At 40.9% G+C, this 17,363-nt stretch overlaps 1 protein-coding gene across 3 annotated transcripts in view; it reads right to left on the reverse strand.

Annotated features, from left to right (window-relative positions):
• Window positions 1-17,363, reverse strand: part of NAV2 (neuron navigator 2) — a 233,064-nt gene that overhangs the window by 41,664 nt on the left and 174,037 nt on the right. For all 3 annotated transcript variants that reach the window (XM_075094971.1, XM_075094973.1, XM_075094974.1), the window contains 4 exons: window positions 11,871-12,009; window positions 6,382-6,673; window positions 4,749-5,451; window positions 400-867 (listed from right to left, as the gene is read on the reverse strand). In XM_075094971.1, coding sequence (XP_074951072.1) covers window positions 400-867; window positions 4,749-5,451; window positions 6,382-6,673; window positions 11,871-12,009 — 1,602 coding nt within the window. The remainder of the gene's footprint in view (window positions 1-399; window positions 868-4,748; window positions 5,452-6,381; window positions 6,674-11,870; window positions 12,010-17,363) is intronic.

Raw genomic sequence — 17,363 nt, forward strand, 5'->3', positions numbered from 1 at the left:
AGTTTAACAAGAAACAGTTGGCTTCTCAAATCAAAATTATAATAGTGATGGAGGGTTTTTTGAATATCAGTATCAAATCAACTAACAGGAGATCTTTGGAAGGATAATAGATGATGCAAAACTCAAGTATTAGGCATAATACTGTAGCAAGAAAAGTTGTCGCATTGGCTACCACAGCAAATTAAAAACCTCACCCAAGTCCATCCTCTTCTCTGAATTGGGCTCCTTGCCTGGAACGGCTTATATATATATTCTAGTAATACTATTCAGTATTCTCTTTTAAAGAAGCACAACTTGATTTGTACCTGCAGTGTTGGTGGCTGCTGCCAAGACCTCATTCACATCTGAGAATTTGTACGTAATACAAGCTTAACAGAAACAAGAGAAAAACCTACTAACCTTTCGGACAATGTAGTCTTAACACTGTTGGTTCGGACAAAGGGAGTCAGAGAATCATCTTTAGAGGTTGGAATCAAGCCACTGGAGGAGTTGTGGCTCAGCCCACCTCCACTGCTCAGAGAGATATCAATGGATTCACAGCTGGTATGAAGGCTGCTGACAGACTGGTATCCAATGCCGTCCTTGCTAACAGCAGAAGAGCTACTTGCGTTGGTACCCCATGTTAAGCTGTTGGAAGGAGCTGAATGTGCTGAACTGGGACTAGAAGCTAGTGGAGATTGGTTCATATCTGTGTTTTTACTATACAGAGGACTGCTGCCCCCACTGCTCAGCATACCGCTGCCAGATGGTGAATCAAGATTACCCTGCTGGTTCATCGTAGCGTGAGGATTGGAGATGACTACTGAATTTTTCATATTTTCAGCTGTTGTGATGGGAACTTGTTTACTAGGCTTGCCACCGAAAAGTCTGTAAAAAAAGACAACATGAAACATACATAACATGGAATATTAACTGCAAGGATATTTTATATCTAGACCACATATTATCTTAGCTTCAGAAGACCAATATTAAGTAAATGTTCCTAGACTGGACATAAACAACTGCAAATTTATGAACTGCCTTGTGTTCACGCCACCTTCAATAAAGTCCAGAGATAGTTACAATAGCTTCAAATCTATCTTAGGTGTTTCTTCTCTGAATCATCAAATAATACTTGCACAAAGCTAAAATACAGCCATATTGTCTTCTGCTCCTTAAGGAAAAAGAAATACCAAAGAAACACTGCTTTGATTAATCCGAAGCATGGAATATTAGAGGTTGAAAGCTTGTTGCCCAGGTAAATTCTGTGCAAATCACCAAATGCTCTGCAAGAAGCAGCATTTGCTGGGACATAAGAGGAAAAATACCTACTGGTATCAACAAATGTAGGTTTGCCTCATTTCAGGAGCCAAGCTAGCTGGAAACTATTTTTTTTGAGTGGAGAATGAGATTTTACCTGGTTTGGCACCTGGAACTGGCTCAGTAAAAGACTAGCTGAGTGCCAGAACTAGTGCAAGGGAAGGGATCTAAAAGCACGGTTGGAGGAGGATGCCTGCAGCTTCTCCAATTTGCATCATTTTTACCAAAAGTGCAAAAATGTCTGGGAAGTAAACGTGCTTAAGAGCAGATTATCAATCATTCTAAAACCGATCCTTAAAATTATGAAGGAAGTATAGCTTTTGACTCCAGCTTCAGACATCTATCCCAACACACTGCTTCCGTTTCTACCACTTAGCTCCTGTAACTGCCTTGGAACCTTAATTTTCCTCTCATATACCTATACGGATTAGCTTTTTTTCTTATCAACAGTGTGGAGGACTAGGGATGACATCTTTCAACGTGGGTTTCTGTCAGACTGTAGTCCTCAGAATAGAAGACTACTGCGCTCCTATACCAGAGCTCCTAAAGACTTATGGGTGGGCGGGAACTGACCAGATTTTTCTCCGCTGCTGGTTACGCCCAGGTTGCCTGTACAACACATACACACTAAGTCACTTTGCCCAACACTTCCCAGAAACACAGGAAGGCAGGCTAACGTAGCTGGGCACCCTACAGCGCGCGGGCAGCAAGTGCAGCGATGCCCAGAAGCACTGTGCTTACTGCACGGGTGCTCCCTGCAGCTCCAGCGTAGCTGGAACACGTCGCAGCTGGACGGCTGCTGTTGCAGACTTGCCCCCCAGCACCCAGACAATGCTGGATCAGGCAAAGATGCCCATCTACATCTGTCTCATAACCCAGCATTGTTTTAATATGCGTGCCATGATCCCCTCAGCACCTGATATAGAGCGAGCAATGCAGACATCCACGAACCAGCACAGGGCTGGCAAACCCGATTTGCCGGGACTCCACACCCCACCTCACCAATTAGGAGACACTGACTTGGACGTGCAAAAGGCTTCAAATGATAAAACCCATTCCTACAGGGATCTAGAGACATTTTAGGTTTTATTTAGAGTTAATGTTATTAGAGCAAGTATGAAGAAAAATGTCAAACCATTCTGCAATGGTACGCGGCCTGCGGCAGCAACACCAGCTTGGGGTATTCCTGCTCCTGTGCCACTGCAAACCACCTCCTCTGTTGTACTGGGGGAACTGTACTCTTAGACATAGTATCCCAGCGCTTAAAACAAAACCCAACCACCCACCAAACAGTTTTGCAAACTGTTTTTACACTACTAAGTCTTCCCCACACGGTTTCACAGCACCTCTGATACAACTGAGGACGCTGCGCTGCAGCGCAGACAGAAACGCGCTGCTGCCAAAGGCGGAGTCTGGTCAAACCACAGCCTCACAACAAACGCCTTCAGAAGAGGATGCGGTCTGGAGAGCATTCCTTTCAGTCCAGAGAAAATCCAGCCCAGCAACAGAGTCACATCAATACAGAGGTCAACTCTGGAAGGACATGCCCTACAAGGAAGGACATCTGTTTACTCCTATCCACTACTACTACAAGCTGGCTCTTGGGTCGTGCGTGTCTCCCATTATCAGGAAAGCAGTGTATTGTATACTGCAAAGCATGAAGGCCCAACTGAATAATAAAATTTATCGAGAAAAACAATGATTTTGCTTTAGAGACATGCTGGATACATAATACCAGAGCTAAAGGGACTACTGAGAGGACAGAGACAGGGAGGGCCGTTATCGTAGAATTATACAATTTCACTGTTTACGACAGCATAGAAGTTGCATATGTTTGTGATTTGCAGGCAAATCTACATCATTACAAAGGTATGGATTGTAATTTATTGTAAAATATTAAAAAATTACAGGGCTGAGAGGAAATACTCAAAAAACACAACTGGTGCATCTCATCTCAACTGATTATGAGAATCAAGCTCAAAATCATCTTATTTATCATTCTAGAAATCACTGATAAGCAGATGAGGCCAAATTCCACACCCTGACGCATTTCAATACATGACTGTTTAGATAGTCTGGTGAAAATTCAAGAGTGAAACTGTAAATCAAATGAGGAAATAGTTTAATAGAGCCCCGCTGTCTTCTCTTTGAAGTTTCATGTCTTTCTAAAGTAGTACTTCAATTACACAGCTAGCAATGTGGCTTTCTAGTAATCTAAAAACGTTTCCAATCAAATTTTGAGATTAATGTGCCTGAGGCTTGCAACACTGAAAACCTGCATTTCTCATGGTGTATACTACAGAAATGAAAGGTCTATCAGAGTTCTTTTTAAGTAGCCACTGATGAAAATTAAATGTTCTAAAGGACACGGCTTATCTAATGGTAACCAGGAATAAAATAAAGGAAGTATCTTGAATTATCCTCACATAGGTTCTTCCAATAAAACCACCCATCTAAAAAGAAACAGTTTACAACTCTTTACAGCATCAGCCTAAGCTGCCATCACAGCCATTATGCTTGCACTGGTGCTTCAGATGGAATGTGGCTTTCTCACATCACTGGAAGCAGGATGATGTAGCATAACTGTATGGGTATTATGGGCGTCAAGACAAAATGAAATGCAAAACACCGCAACTTGAAACAGACAAGCTACTCAATGTCAAATCAAATTGAAAAATAATATTAACGGAACCTTTCACCAATATCAAGGCTTTGATGCAAACTGCATCAACAAATTAAGTCCTGACCAACTCAATATTAATGTTAAAAGCATGTGCAGGGCAATGGTGGAGAAATAGAAGACGGATAAGATTCTCGTTTAAAAAAATTATTAAAATAAGAAAATTCAACCCAGCTTAGACAGTGACTCCACTTAGGGCTCTTCTACACAGTTGAATAACCTGATGTTATGAGTCTCGCAACACATGGGCCTAATTCACACAACTGAAAGATTGGTTTGGGTTTGGCATGTGAATCTGTGTACGACAGGTCAAATTATGCATCTGTTGTAATGAAAATCTGAAATAACTCTTCTGTTGTCAGTTTATAATTTGATCCACCATTGGAGTATTTCCAGGTTTCTTACACTGAAATTAGTGCAAGAACTCTTCAGTAATCTTCGGGTAAGAAAACTTATTCCTGCGATAGCTGCATGGATAAAGCCTTCACGTATGTTTTTTGTAACAGAGAGACTCGTATCACAATCGCCAAACTTTCTGCCAGACAGTTGTTTTTTCCAAATGCTAAATTTTTGCTGCTGTTGCGTGATGTACTGAGTATTTACAACACTGGCCAACCTGTTTATGTGAAATTAAATGTAAATACAAAGACCCTGATGCAGGACACTAAATAGTAAGTGCTCCACAAAACACAGCCAGGCCTGGCTCGACGAGTCCTGATCATTCAGCTCCGACTAACATCATTGCACAATCAACGAATTTATTGCCTACCTGCGCAAAGTGGGAGAGGCCACATCGGGGTACTTGGCTCCTTGCTGGTGAGTACTTTGAGCTCCGCTAGAAGCAGTCTGTGATGCAGGGTTCACTTTAACAGAATTACATGAGGCCACGCTTTCGTTGTCAGACGAGATCCCTTTCTCTTTATCAGTCTGATTGACTAATCCTGGCAGAGAGTTTCCAAGGATTACCTTGGCAGGCTCTCGCATTTTAGGGACAGGCAACCCTGCTGACTTGCTGCTTATGTTGGAGTCTATGCTACTTGTGCTAGATCTATTCCCAGCTCCGCTTCTGCTACTGGATTTACTGGGCCGGGGTAAACTACGATACTGAAGATTAGTTCGGGCACTAAGTGCTAAGTAGCCATCATCCTGGTTCTGTGAGCCATCAACACTAGTCTTCCGACCAGTGGTCCTACCCATGAGTCCAGATGACTTTGGGATTTTTCCCAGGGTAGCCGATCTACTGGTGATAGTTGCCCCACTGGCAGTGATTATAGTCATGCCTACGGCTGACCCGCTCTGTTTCTTAAATCCAAATGCATTAGCATTAGCAGCAGTTGCTCTAGAGTTACTTGTGGGAAGCTTTTTGGATTCATCACCACTACTGCGTCCTGCATCTGATGGGGAACGTTTAACATGTCCAGCTTTAGGAGATAGTCTACCCTTTTCTGATACCTTGGCGTCATCAGTTTTCCCTACAAAAATAGAAAAAGAATTCTAATATTTAATGACTTGAAAACATCAAGCAAATGATGAAACTCAAAGCAGCATGAAAAGCAAAAGCGTGTTAGCCATCAGAGTGCGGTTAAAAATTATGATCTAGTCTGCACTGAACTAACATGCCACTCTAGTGAGTTATACATGCAGACTTGCCAGAGAAAGTATGTGGTGTGTTTGCCCTCGAGAATATAAAAAGCAGAACCGTCTTACGTAATAGTGACAGATAAGAAAAAAATGTTTCCCTCTGTAGCTACCACTGATTGATCCTTTTTTATCATTAGGCAGAAGTAGTGTTAAGCCATTAGTATAATTTTCCTAAAAAGCATTGTTCAAGAAAGTGTCTAACTTCAACTTTTTCATGTACAATTGCGTACACGATCAAATAAGAGGAGACGTATTAACTTATACTACTTGATTATGCAAATTCAATCAATTTTCATTCACACATCTGCAAGTGCTAAAATCACTAATACATTTATAAGAAAATCCAGAACTAAATAGTGTTCAGTATAAGTTAACATGCTGGTTTAGTATGGGGGGGTGGGGTGGGGTGGTAGAGAAATCTCCTCAACCACACGTACTGTATGTTCTTAAAGTTAACAGTGACTTCAAAAGCTGAAATTATATTATTTATTCTTCATATGGCAATACTATGCCCAATGAATAGCTTGGCTTAAGACTAGAGTTGTCACGAAAACAACTTTCACCTGTACTAATCCAAAATATGCATTTTCAAGTGAACAGAAGTAGAAATGTGGACATAGGAGGTGCTGCATAGGTTAAAACAATACCTAAAAATAAAGACAGGATTACCTGAAGTTCAGGTTCTGCCTCTGGAAAGTATCTAAACTGTTTTCATACCAAACACACTTTTTGGCTTGTTTATATCTTACACCTTTTCTCACCTGTTCCAGGTGTCTTTAATGTGCCTGAGGTGGTTGAAGGTTTAGTCCTTGGTGTGGTAATGCCAACCTGAGCTGACATGCCCCGTCGCCAGGAACCCGTCTGCGAAATAACAGTGTTCTTCCTACCAGAAGTGCTTTTATCAGATTCATCCGACACATCAGAAGGATTCCGCCTCCATTTAGATCCTGGCTCCATTTTTATGCCGCTATCGGATCCTCCGTCTGATTTCTTGACTTCATCACCGGACCATAAGGAATTCCGCTCAACCTGGGAATGCTTTTCTGCATCAGTCTAGGACAGATAAGGAATTGTAATACAACCTTCAGAGCAAGCCTTTCTTCTAAGAAGCTTCACAAATGAGAACCGTCAAACTGATTAATAAGTTCAGCAGTCATCTCCATGTACCAACAAACATAACATGCCTTTGATAAAGAAATGTCACTGCAAGAAATGAACCCCAGCAATTTAATGCGCTAGGGAAAAATAAATACAAAACCCATAACAGTCATACCCCTTAGAACGAAGGGGGGGAGGAAAAAAAAAAAAGGGAAAGAAAAGCACTTGATTTATAAAGGACATATTCAGCTCCATGACATTTATAATCCTCCATCTCAAATTTCTGATGAACCCTTTTACTGCAATGCCAAAAAAAGGTTTCAAACCTGTGCAGCCAGCTTTCCTTTGTTCTTGCTGCTTTCCTATCTCTTGTCTGGCAATCTGATCTGCAGAGCATGAGGAGGCAGCTTTTTGAACAGATCTGAAGATATGGAATGCTGTTCATTCTCATCTAACATTAGGACACCCAAGAACTGAAGAAAAATTAATCCCAACAACTTTCTAATAGTACTCAAGTCTGACCTAAGTATACAAATGACATCAGTTTTTAGTTTGCATTCAACTCTTACAAACTGTTTTTCTTTATTCTTTGCACAGACTGATTGTGCTGCCAGTCACTTACAGAGAATTTTGCAAAGATCAACGTCAAATACAGAATTTTCTTATTACCAAGCCTTTGCCACGTTCACAGAAATACTTGAATTAAAACTACTACCCTACGTATATATTCCCCATACATTAGCATTTTCTACTGCTAATGCTTACTCTTGCAGAATTGTACTTCTCCTGTCAAATGCTGCTGATTAATTTGGGCAAATTCTGTAACACCACAACCAACTATTTTGTGATCAGGCACAAATGACAACGTCCACATTTGACCCTGATCCGGATAAAAATATGCATAGTTGAAGTGTTCTCCAACCATCACAGTATGATGTTTCATTCAACACTTGTCATGAAGCTCCCAAGTGAGAGTTGGTGCATTTTGGTAAGACGTTGAGTGCAGTCTCAGCAGAAGACAAATATGCCCAGCACTGTGCAGTTGTCTAATGGCAATATGACTTAAAAGGAAATTATTTTAAATACCCCAAAGCATTATAAAGCCCACAAGCTTTTACTCCTATTGGATAATCAAAAAAGCACAGCACAGAAAAGGACAAATGCATGCTCGTTTACCATGCTTTCAGCAAAGTGCTTTTATTTTTGAGTTCCTAAAGTATGTTTCAATTTTATGACTTTTCTCTTCTTACCAGATCACACCATTAATATTAAAGAATCTAGGGGGATTGTGGTTTAATTTCCTCTGCTTTTTACTGTAAATACTTTTTTCTTAAAAGCCTGAAAAACTAGTCTAAGTGATCAGTAGGTGAAAGTTGACACCACTCATCAAAATGCTCTTTCTTTGTCACGTGAAATAGTTCGAGCCTGGGTTATTTGTCTGTATATTGAGCCATAAAACTAAAAAGCATTCACTGAATTATAGATTTTGGTGTTATTTTCTTGTTGTATTCTCCTTGTGCTATGCAAATGTCCTTTCCCTGCCTCTCCATTCAAAGAGAGCAACTCAGCATAGGCTTGAATGAAACACTGCTTTCTAACTTCCTTCTTTCGTATGGCTGCAAGGTTTGGGGATAGGTTACCTTTCTATTTATGACCATTGGTAGGTGTGCAATAAATTCACAGTGTGACTGTTTCTATGCCCTGTGTTTCTTTAAAATAATCATTTCATGCAAACATCTCCTAAGTTTACAGATCTTGGAAGAGAGCTCAGGCGAGAAGTAACAAATAACTGACCAACAAAACCACCTCAACATCATCCCTCATGTGTTCTCATTAGTATCTTGCTTCAAGTACCTTGTCTGGAATTGTTTATTGATGCTGTTAGCATTCGAGAGCAAGAAATACACCTACTTGATGAAAAAGGGCTTATTCTAGTTTTGGTTAGCTATGAAACATTCCTGTACCTTCTATTTCCCCACTTCACACCTGTCAGAATACTACAGTCTCAACACAGAGAACAGCATTACAAGAAGTCCGATATCTTTGCTCTCTTCCATTTCATTCCATTACCAGACCCTTGGCCCAACTCCTTCCACAGCTTTTGAAATGCTGCACATTTACCCTTGAAGCCCTCTGGCCAGAGATGTTTCTGTGTAATGGTAAACACTGAGAACAGCACAGAAACATGACTAAGGAATCAAAACCAAAACATAGTGAAACCTGGCTTCGGGATTGCAGCTGAAACTCCACCCGCCCTAAAGGCCTGGAGTGGGTGAAAGTGGAAATATGGTTTGCTGGAGGTCATGGCAAGATGTAGCGAGCGTGAGCTGGGAGCAAGGGCTGCCATCAATTGAGCTGGGAGTAGCGGTAACCACGAGGATTTCTCACCTTACTGCTACAGTTCTGTAAAGCTGTTCATGAAGCTGTGAACAGACCAAACCCATCTTTGTTCCCATCAAACTGGAAGTTTCAACCGAGAAGTTGTCTTGATCCAACAGCTTAAAGATGCTGCTGTTTTCTATATAACAGAACGGTTTCCTTTCCGTCTTCTGATCTTTTTAGCATTACACGAGCAAGTTTATTACTGGATCTCTTCCCCTCTTCCATCTTATTTCAGAGTTAAATAAGTTATTTTCAAATGCCCACCAGGTCTTAATTTGTCCTTAAAACGTATGTATGGCATGACTTTAAAGGCATTCTATATGCAGTGCTGTGTTAAAAGGTAACTTAGATAAGTCTGTGCAATATACGGGAAAAATACTCAGGCCCCAAAAGTCATGTAGCTACATTAAGTGGTTTGGTAGTTGGTATGCCAACTACCAGAGCAAGACGTGGGAATATGGTAAGGCAAATGCTAGTTCTCATCCCTAGCTTGTTCAGAACCAACTTGTGAACATCCTCTTACAACTGTCACAAAAAGGAGCTACAACTATGTCCATGAAGGTAGAGTCAATATCACATTTAAGTCCTGCTTCTCAGAGAAACTACAGCTTCCGGAGTATGGGCTACTCGGCAGCTCTGAAAAACAATTTCTTAGCAGAGACTTTTTTCCTACTGCAAGCACGTCTTCTTCCTTTGCAGCGATGATTCTGCATAAGTTACTGATTTTATCAGCAGACATGGACATGTTGGGGCTCTCTCCCTTTGATGTTGCTGTATTATTTGTCTGGACTCTGAGCTGCACGTGTATTAGCTTCAAGCTCCCTCTTTAATTATCTGAATTCCAACTTCTGCACCGTCTCAAAAAGATGTGGCAGAATGACAGCAGCTTAAAAGTTAACTGCCTACTATTTGGGAGAACCAAAGCAGTGGATACCCTGAGAAGTCTACATGCCTATGCAGACACCTGCTGGTCTGTTGTGGCTCACCACAAAGGGGAACACAAACCTGGGCACAGACCATCATACGGTACTCTGGGTAAGACAGAAATGGCATATATGCAGCATTCTCTGCTTCATGAGCTGTGCTTTGGGCAGCAACAAAAATCAACCCTGCAAGCTACACATGGTTCCATCACTCCAAGCCATTTTCATTTCCTTGGGTTGGCAAGATTAAGATATTCTGTTCAAATGAAAACAAGGTATTTTATGGATAATAATTTGCAGATAACAGTAATACCTAGAATGAACAGTCAGCCATTAAAACCGAGAAGCAAGTCACAGACACACATCAGAAAACTGTAAACACCACTTGTATATCTTAGCTCCCAGCTTCATCTTCTAATACTATGCTCTACTGTCTGCATAAGCTTCAGCTGCTTTTCTTCTGGTGTACGCCTGCACTCTCTTGGATGGTGCAAGAGTTGTGGAGGAGGAAGAGGAGATCGTCAACACAGATTTTGATCTCTCAGAGGTGTTTCCAAGAATCTGATCCATTGGAAGATAGAAGTCAAATGAGTTTCTATTTTTTTTTCCTTAGGTTAATGTTTAGTCATGTCTCCCTTTTGCTCCCTTTTTTCCCAACAGTATTACAATGTTGAGACAGTAACAACTGTCAGAAAAGCATTTCTAGGTGTCTGTGTTACTCTCTCTGTTAGGTACTGAAAAACACACTTCATAGATCTTAACTCCTCTCAACTTGTACGGGACTTGTATTAGCAGTTTCCAGCGCACATGCAATCACTGATGCACAACCAGAGGCTAACTGGAAATCTTTAATGTAGGCTCAAATATGCACTTCGTGGCAAGGGAACAAAGAGTAATGTATGCTTGCACTACAGTCCTGTAGGCAGAGTAACACTTCACAGCAACCGCACATCTACATTAAAACTGATATTAGAACCAGATTTAAGGTCCAGTCATGAAAAGGACTGGAGAAGAATAAAAGAGGAAAGAAACAGAGAAGGTCATACCTACATCCCTCTCCTCTACCTGCTGCAATGCCAAGCTACTGCATCCTGGTTGCTTTGACACACGAGTCCCTCGAGCAGGTGGCTCTACAAAGACCAAAGCTGGACTTCTTAGTCCTGCACTTTTCCAAACAAAATTCTATACAACTGGGGGGAAAAATCAGTTTATATTACTGCAAATCTGTGTACTATGCAGTCTAATTGACGAATGAAAAACTGTTGGATACCTTCACTTGTTTTACCCTCTTTGGATGTGTCGTGCCTGAGCACAAAATGTACACGTATGCTGCTGCTGGATGTAAAATTTATCCTCCTATGAGATGCTGCCAAAAATCGAAAGCCTGCAGTAACACGCAGCCCTGGAAGTTTAAAATAATCTATTTCATTTGCCTGGCATGCTTACATTTCCGAGGGAAGTGTAAATAATCTTTAAACTTTCATGTTGACTTCATTAAATTCTATTCTTTATGAAAAAACAGAATAACTTTTCTAGAGCTAAAAATAGAAATTTTACAATCCCATCTACTGATGCATATTTTCTGAACAGCAGTGCTGCTAGAAAGCAGAAGCCATTTGTTGCCACATCACTGCAGCAGAGATGCCACGGATTCCACGCATAGAGGAAATATTAATGAATGCCACCTACGATAAGGTGGTTACTGTTGCTTGACATTGCCTTTCCAGCAATACCGTCCATACTGAAGGCTGCCTGTGTGTTCAAGTTCATCCAACTTAAACAATTATACCTATTGCACAGCGAAAATAACAAGTATCAGTGTTACCTGTCTAAACCAGAAATCTTACCTGTGCATCTAAGTTTTTGCGGGAGGAGGCAGGTGTGTTGGCATAGGAGCTGATAGAGGAGCTAGTGTTAATGTCATCAGTACTGAGGTTATCTATGGTGTCACTGATCCCACTGCTGACGGAGCTGCTGTCATCCCAGCTGGAGAAAAAGCACAAGAAAGTTAGAAAACAAGGATCAAAAGACAAAACATCATTCAAAAGGAAAAGTACTATTTCTACAAGCCTTATCCTACTTGCAGTTGAAAGTGGTATGCTCCTTTTTCTAACTTTTCTTTATTGCACTTCAAGTCTAAATGAACTGACTACATGGTTGCCACACAGCGTAGCGTATACCATCACTAAGCCGGTAGCACCAATGATGCAGCTCTTACCGACTCAGCTGAAAGTTTGTATGAGTAAACAAACTTTACAGCGACCCTCGAAATGTATGCCTGCGGTTGCAGAGCAGGGGAAGGCAGTGGTAAGAAGGCATCTCCAGGTAGGCCTAGCACTGACTTGCTAAGCCGTAAAGCAGAGATGGATCTTAAATCAAAGGAAAAAACTCATCCTGATGCAATCTTTTGTACCTGGGTTGTTACAGGCACCTGGGCAACAACCTGGATCTACCATCGACAGCATCACCTACCCCTGTAATTTTTAGTAATTGAAAGTCTAGTTGTTCAGATGGCACATAACCCTCCTGAGCCGTACAACACATCCTTTTCAAGGACACATATTAACAGCTTACTATTCGGGACTACGTTCCTCCAGCGTGATAGCTTCAATATTTTTTAGTAAATGAGAAACACCTAACTGGAAGTTTAGGAAACTGAAAGCACCAACAAAAAATGTCCATGTCTGAAGTGATTTGAGTGTTAGAACAGACAGAATCTGAGTCAAGCCAGATGCTCCACTCCTAAATGCCCTTAAAAATAAGCTGCTTAAGGAAGAGATTTATAAACTGGCTTACAAGCGCTCCATCTCCAAGAACAATAAAGCTGGGATTGAAGCACTGTCCTGTAAGTAGCATTTCAGTCCACTGATGGATAGCTACCGCTGGACATGCATAAATACATATTTCATAGATCATTTGCGAAATCTAGCGGCAAGAGCTCATGTCCTGGCAGCTCTCTAGCTATTTATCTCCACAGCCTTGGATTTTGGGAGCTCCAGACTCTCTTCCCTATTGCGTTTCTGTTTGCTTTACAAACTTGTAACAAAGAGATTGCAATCAGTTTTTTGACAGTGGAGTGGAAGCCATTCACAAATTGATATACTGGATATTTAGTATATGCATTTAAAATTGAACTGCATGTTATGCCATTGACCTATGTAAACAAAGGCAGTCTACGTCTGCTTCCTTGAGTTTTATTCACAGCTTCACCACTGACTTACTCTATAACCTTTAGTAACTTTGAAAAGAAAAGCATTTCATTTTTCTCACTTAGCATTTCAAAACAGCCACCCATATGGGTTTTAACAGTGCTTTAATAATTTTTACTTGCTTTTTGCTTTCTTGGGACTATTTTTTTTCACCCATATCTATGTAAGGCCTTTCAGGGAATCAAGGACAGCCTAACCAGCAGCACAATTTGCTGAACCACCTGAACAGCAGTGGCCACAGGGACCCGCTCCTCTGCATGCCTGCAGAAAGGGTTATTGCTCGCAGCTGCTCTTTGCTACTGCTTTGTTCCCAGTTATGGTCCTCATCAATCTGCCAGCACCATCATTTGCGCCAGTGCTCCCTGTGTCACTGCAGACAAGGCCAGCTGGGAAGCTCAGATCAACAGTTTCACCAAGCCGGATTGATTTTGCCTTCAGGAAGTTTGGGAGCGCTCAGCCACGCTGTTCCGCTGGCAGAGGACAGGGATGGACAGGGACAGACACCAGGACAAACGGCTGACCCTGTCAGCTGCAGGCTCCGTTTCATGGAGCCTTGAGGCGGCCCTTCATCTGGCATCCTCCAGCTTACAAAAACACACGCCTCCCAGTTCTGACTGACTTCCAGGAGCGTCCCAGTTACAGGCAAGGCCCTGGCTTGCAGAAAGATTTTCCAAACGCTACTTGATAAGTCCACAGAAACTCCTTGTTGGAAAGAAATGGCATAGTCTACAATGTTGGTGATGCTGCAATTTAAAGGAAAGATATCTGGGGTTTTTTCCCCCCCCTAGATTTGCCTTCATCTAGATATTTTTAAAGAAGAATTCACTGTAATGTAAAACAGAAGTACATGTTAAAATAAAACTCCATATACAACATGAGACCCGTTGAGTCTGAGAAAGTCAGCCAGCCAGATTTGACACAACAGTTTTATTTGCTATCTTCCACGTAACTGAATGAAAGATGTGCTGACCATACAAAGAAATCCATGGAAGGAGGGGGAGAGAAGGGGGGAAAAAAACCCCAAAACACCTTATTCCCCTTTCCCAGGGGCTAGAATGGAAAAACGGAAAAGTTGGAAAAGAATTGAGAGACTTCTCTGAAGCATCTGTTTTTTTTAAGAGTAGGCAATTAAATATTATAATGCAAGATATTGAAAGTTCTATTTCTTTTAAATTTCAGTTTTTACAAACAGGCCCTGTAATATTTACTTCTTTTTACTTCTATTTCAAAACCTATAATATAAAGCAATTACAATTCCTAGATTTTACAAGTCTATAAATACAGTTACAAAGCAGTTATTAAAATGACTGCATAAAAGAATATCCTCATTTTCCAAAATTTTGTGTAGCAACTAACACCTTTTCTATTTCTGAACCTACAATAAAATCCTAATAATAATAATATCAGCAATGTTTTCCATGTTTAACAGTTCAACTTCCTTCTTATGGAGATATGGCAATGCTCCCCCAGTACAATCATGTACTTCTGTGTGACTCTTAGTTCCATCTTCAATGTACAGAAACATTACATTTCCAACTGTCCGCCATTCTTAAACTATCACGGGCCCCACGTCATCAGCATCTAAAGAATGTGTCTCATGTTAATCACCAGTAGTTTTACTGGCATCAACCAGTGCTGTTGATTTCAGCTGGGCAATCTAAGGCATTATGGAAATATTTCAGTGCCCTTCTGAACCGGGACACGTGCCCGAGGACAAAGGTAGAAACATGCACCTGAATACATTGACAGTTGCGGCTTCCCCTTAAGTATATCCTGGGCTTTAAGTCTTTTATGTTCTGATAGTAATTATGAACAACACAAACTCTTCAATTTACTAACCTGGTACCAAATTAAAATAGATTAGCTATTCTGAGGTCCAAGGCTAGATGTCTAGCGTTTTGGCTGCCAGAAGCTAAGCAACACAGCTCTTGTAGGCATGCTGGTGACACCAAGAGATGATACTGAGCACACGGCTGTTCTGACAGGTAGGATGCCGTGTCAGCTAAAACCAGACATCTCAGAGTTAGCTTTATTTTTAAAAATCGCTTCTGTAGGGGCGTGGGAGGGTTTGGTCTCTAGCTAGGACAACAATAGGATGTAAGAGAACAAGAAAATACAACATCTTAAGAAATTTAAAATAATTTTGAAAACAATTATTGATGCCATCCTTCCGAGTAACGCTAGAGATGGTTTCAACACAAGTGAGATGTGTATAGAATTCACTGACCTCTGTAAATTAGATGCCAATGCAAGCAACTTCACGAGCATACAACATGTACTGCTAAAAAGTAATGCAATTAAAGCCCTTATACTATTTAACCTGCTGTCAATGATCCATTACACTAAAAGCTCTTCCCCCCCAGAAGCCCATAACACCATATTTGGTGTGACAGACAACAGTATAGGACATGCGGCTCCATGTCTGTATGTGCAGGCGGGTGAAGATTGCAGCTTCTCAAGAGGACAGCATCTGTTAACAAATTGAGGTATCTCTATTTCACATTGTTCTTGAAACAACCCCAAACCCTCCACATAAACTAGTTCCCTTTTACCTTGATCCAGTGCCTTGATAGTTAAAGTCAAAAGCAAGGAAGCAGAATGGGGAATCTAACACCCCTAATTACGGTGCTCTTGGCTCCCAGAGCCAAGATAACATCTTTGTAATTTAGCTGGTGCAATTAATAGTTTCTGATGTCAGCAAAAGTCTACTCAACCATAACTTGAAGCTGAAATGTCTGGGCTTTCTTTTCTCTATTTGATCAATCACCTGAAACTTTACTTTGATTACTGAAAATTTAACAACAAAAAAAAACTTTAAAAGCGTGCTATATATGAAAATTATACAACCACCCACTTAAAAACACCACCACCATCACCTAAAAACTCCCACAAAGCTCCCTCCTTCTCTCTATGAAACGAAGCACCCTAAGCACCCTCCTCTACCTCCCCACCTCAGCCTGTGTGCCTTGATGCGACTAACGATGTTGCTGCTATAGATCGCCCACATACCGCACCAGGTCACCTAATCAAAGCTGCTTTCTGAAACAGGTTTGCGAAGTGGTTAGGCTCAGACTTGTATTTTTCCGCAGTCTATCAGCACTTTTCCATCTTGCATAATCATCATCCACGGAATTGGCTCTTCTTTGTCAACTTGGACCGCCCCACACAGGGAAACCATCCTGCAATCCTCAGGACAGCCCCCTCTCACTGCAGCAACCTTCCCTCTTTGCAAGTCCAAAGCAAAGGAGTCATTAAAATCTTACTAAATAAAGCTATTGTTAAAGGCTGAAAATGCACCCTTCTCTATGGATGGGTGTGGATTTTAACTTTGCTGGATCTTCAGTCAAAACCAAAAGTACAATGAGCTGCTGAAAAATACATTTGTCCAAGACAGGGCCTTGGGGCTTTACAATATTTCAAGTGGAAACATGGTGATTATCCTCTTCGACCTAAAAATTTAATTATTTATGAGTTGATAGGAGAAGAATTAAAAAAAAAAAAAAAAAAGAGTTAAGGTGCAAAATGATTGCAACTTCACAGCTTCCTCAAAGAATTCAAAGGAAAAATAAAAAAGCCAGATAAATGTAAGTGTGCTCTATCACAAGATACTAAATACTGCAGTTTCCACTGTATTCTTCTGGGATCTCCTACAATACTGACATCACTGTGTCAGAAATCCAAAAACCATACACAGACCCTTGCGCAGTTTTCCTTTCAAATTGTTACGAAAGGTGACAAAGAGCCGTTTGCAAAAAAAAATGGGTGGAAATCTACTTCAAGAGAAGTGAATTTAATTAACGTTATTTTACATGGTTATTAATCACCCACCTTCTCCATGCCTTCAGCTACTCTCTTCTTATTACATCTCATTATAGGTATTTTAAAATAAACCACTTTGTTCCTAACCAAAGGTGGAGCCCAGGGACAGCACTGTTAACCTTGAAACACTTTGGAAGGCCAGACCACGAGAAGTGAAAATCAAACCAGGCAAAATGAATAGAGACCATTCCCAGCTGTTCTTTCTGGAGCAGAATCTAATCCATTTAATGACCTTTTTTTTTGGTGCAAAGTTAAACTGCTCTAAGTGTGCTGTGAGCTACTCAGACCATTTTCATGTTTAGTGACTATTCG

Source organism: Phalacrocorax aristotelis, chromosome 5 (genome assembly GCF_949628215.1).
Source record: "Phalacrocorax aristotelis chromosome 5, bGulAri2.1, whole genome shotgun sequence".
NCBI classification, from domain to species: Eukaryota; Metazoa; Chordata; class Aves; order Suliformes; family Phalacrocoracidae; genus Phalacrocorax; species Phalacrocorax aristotelis.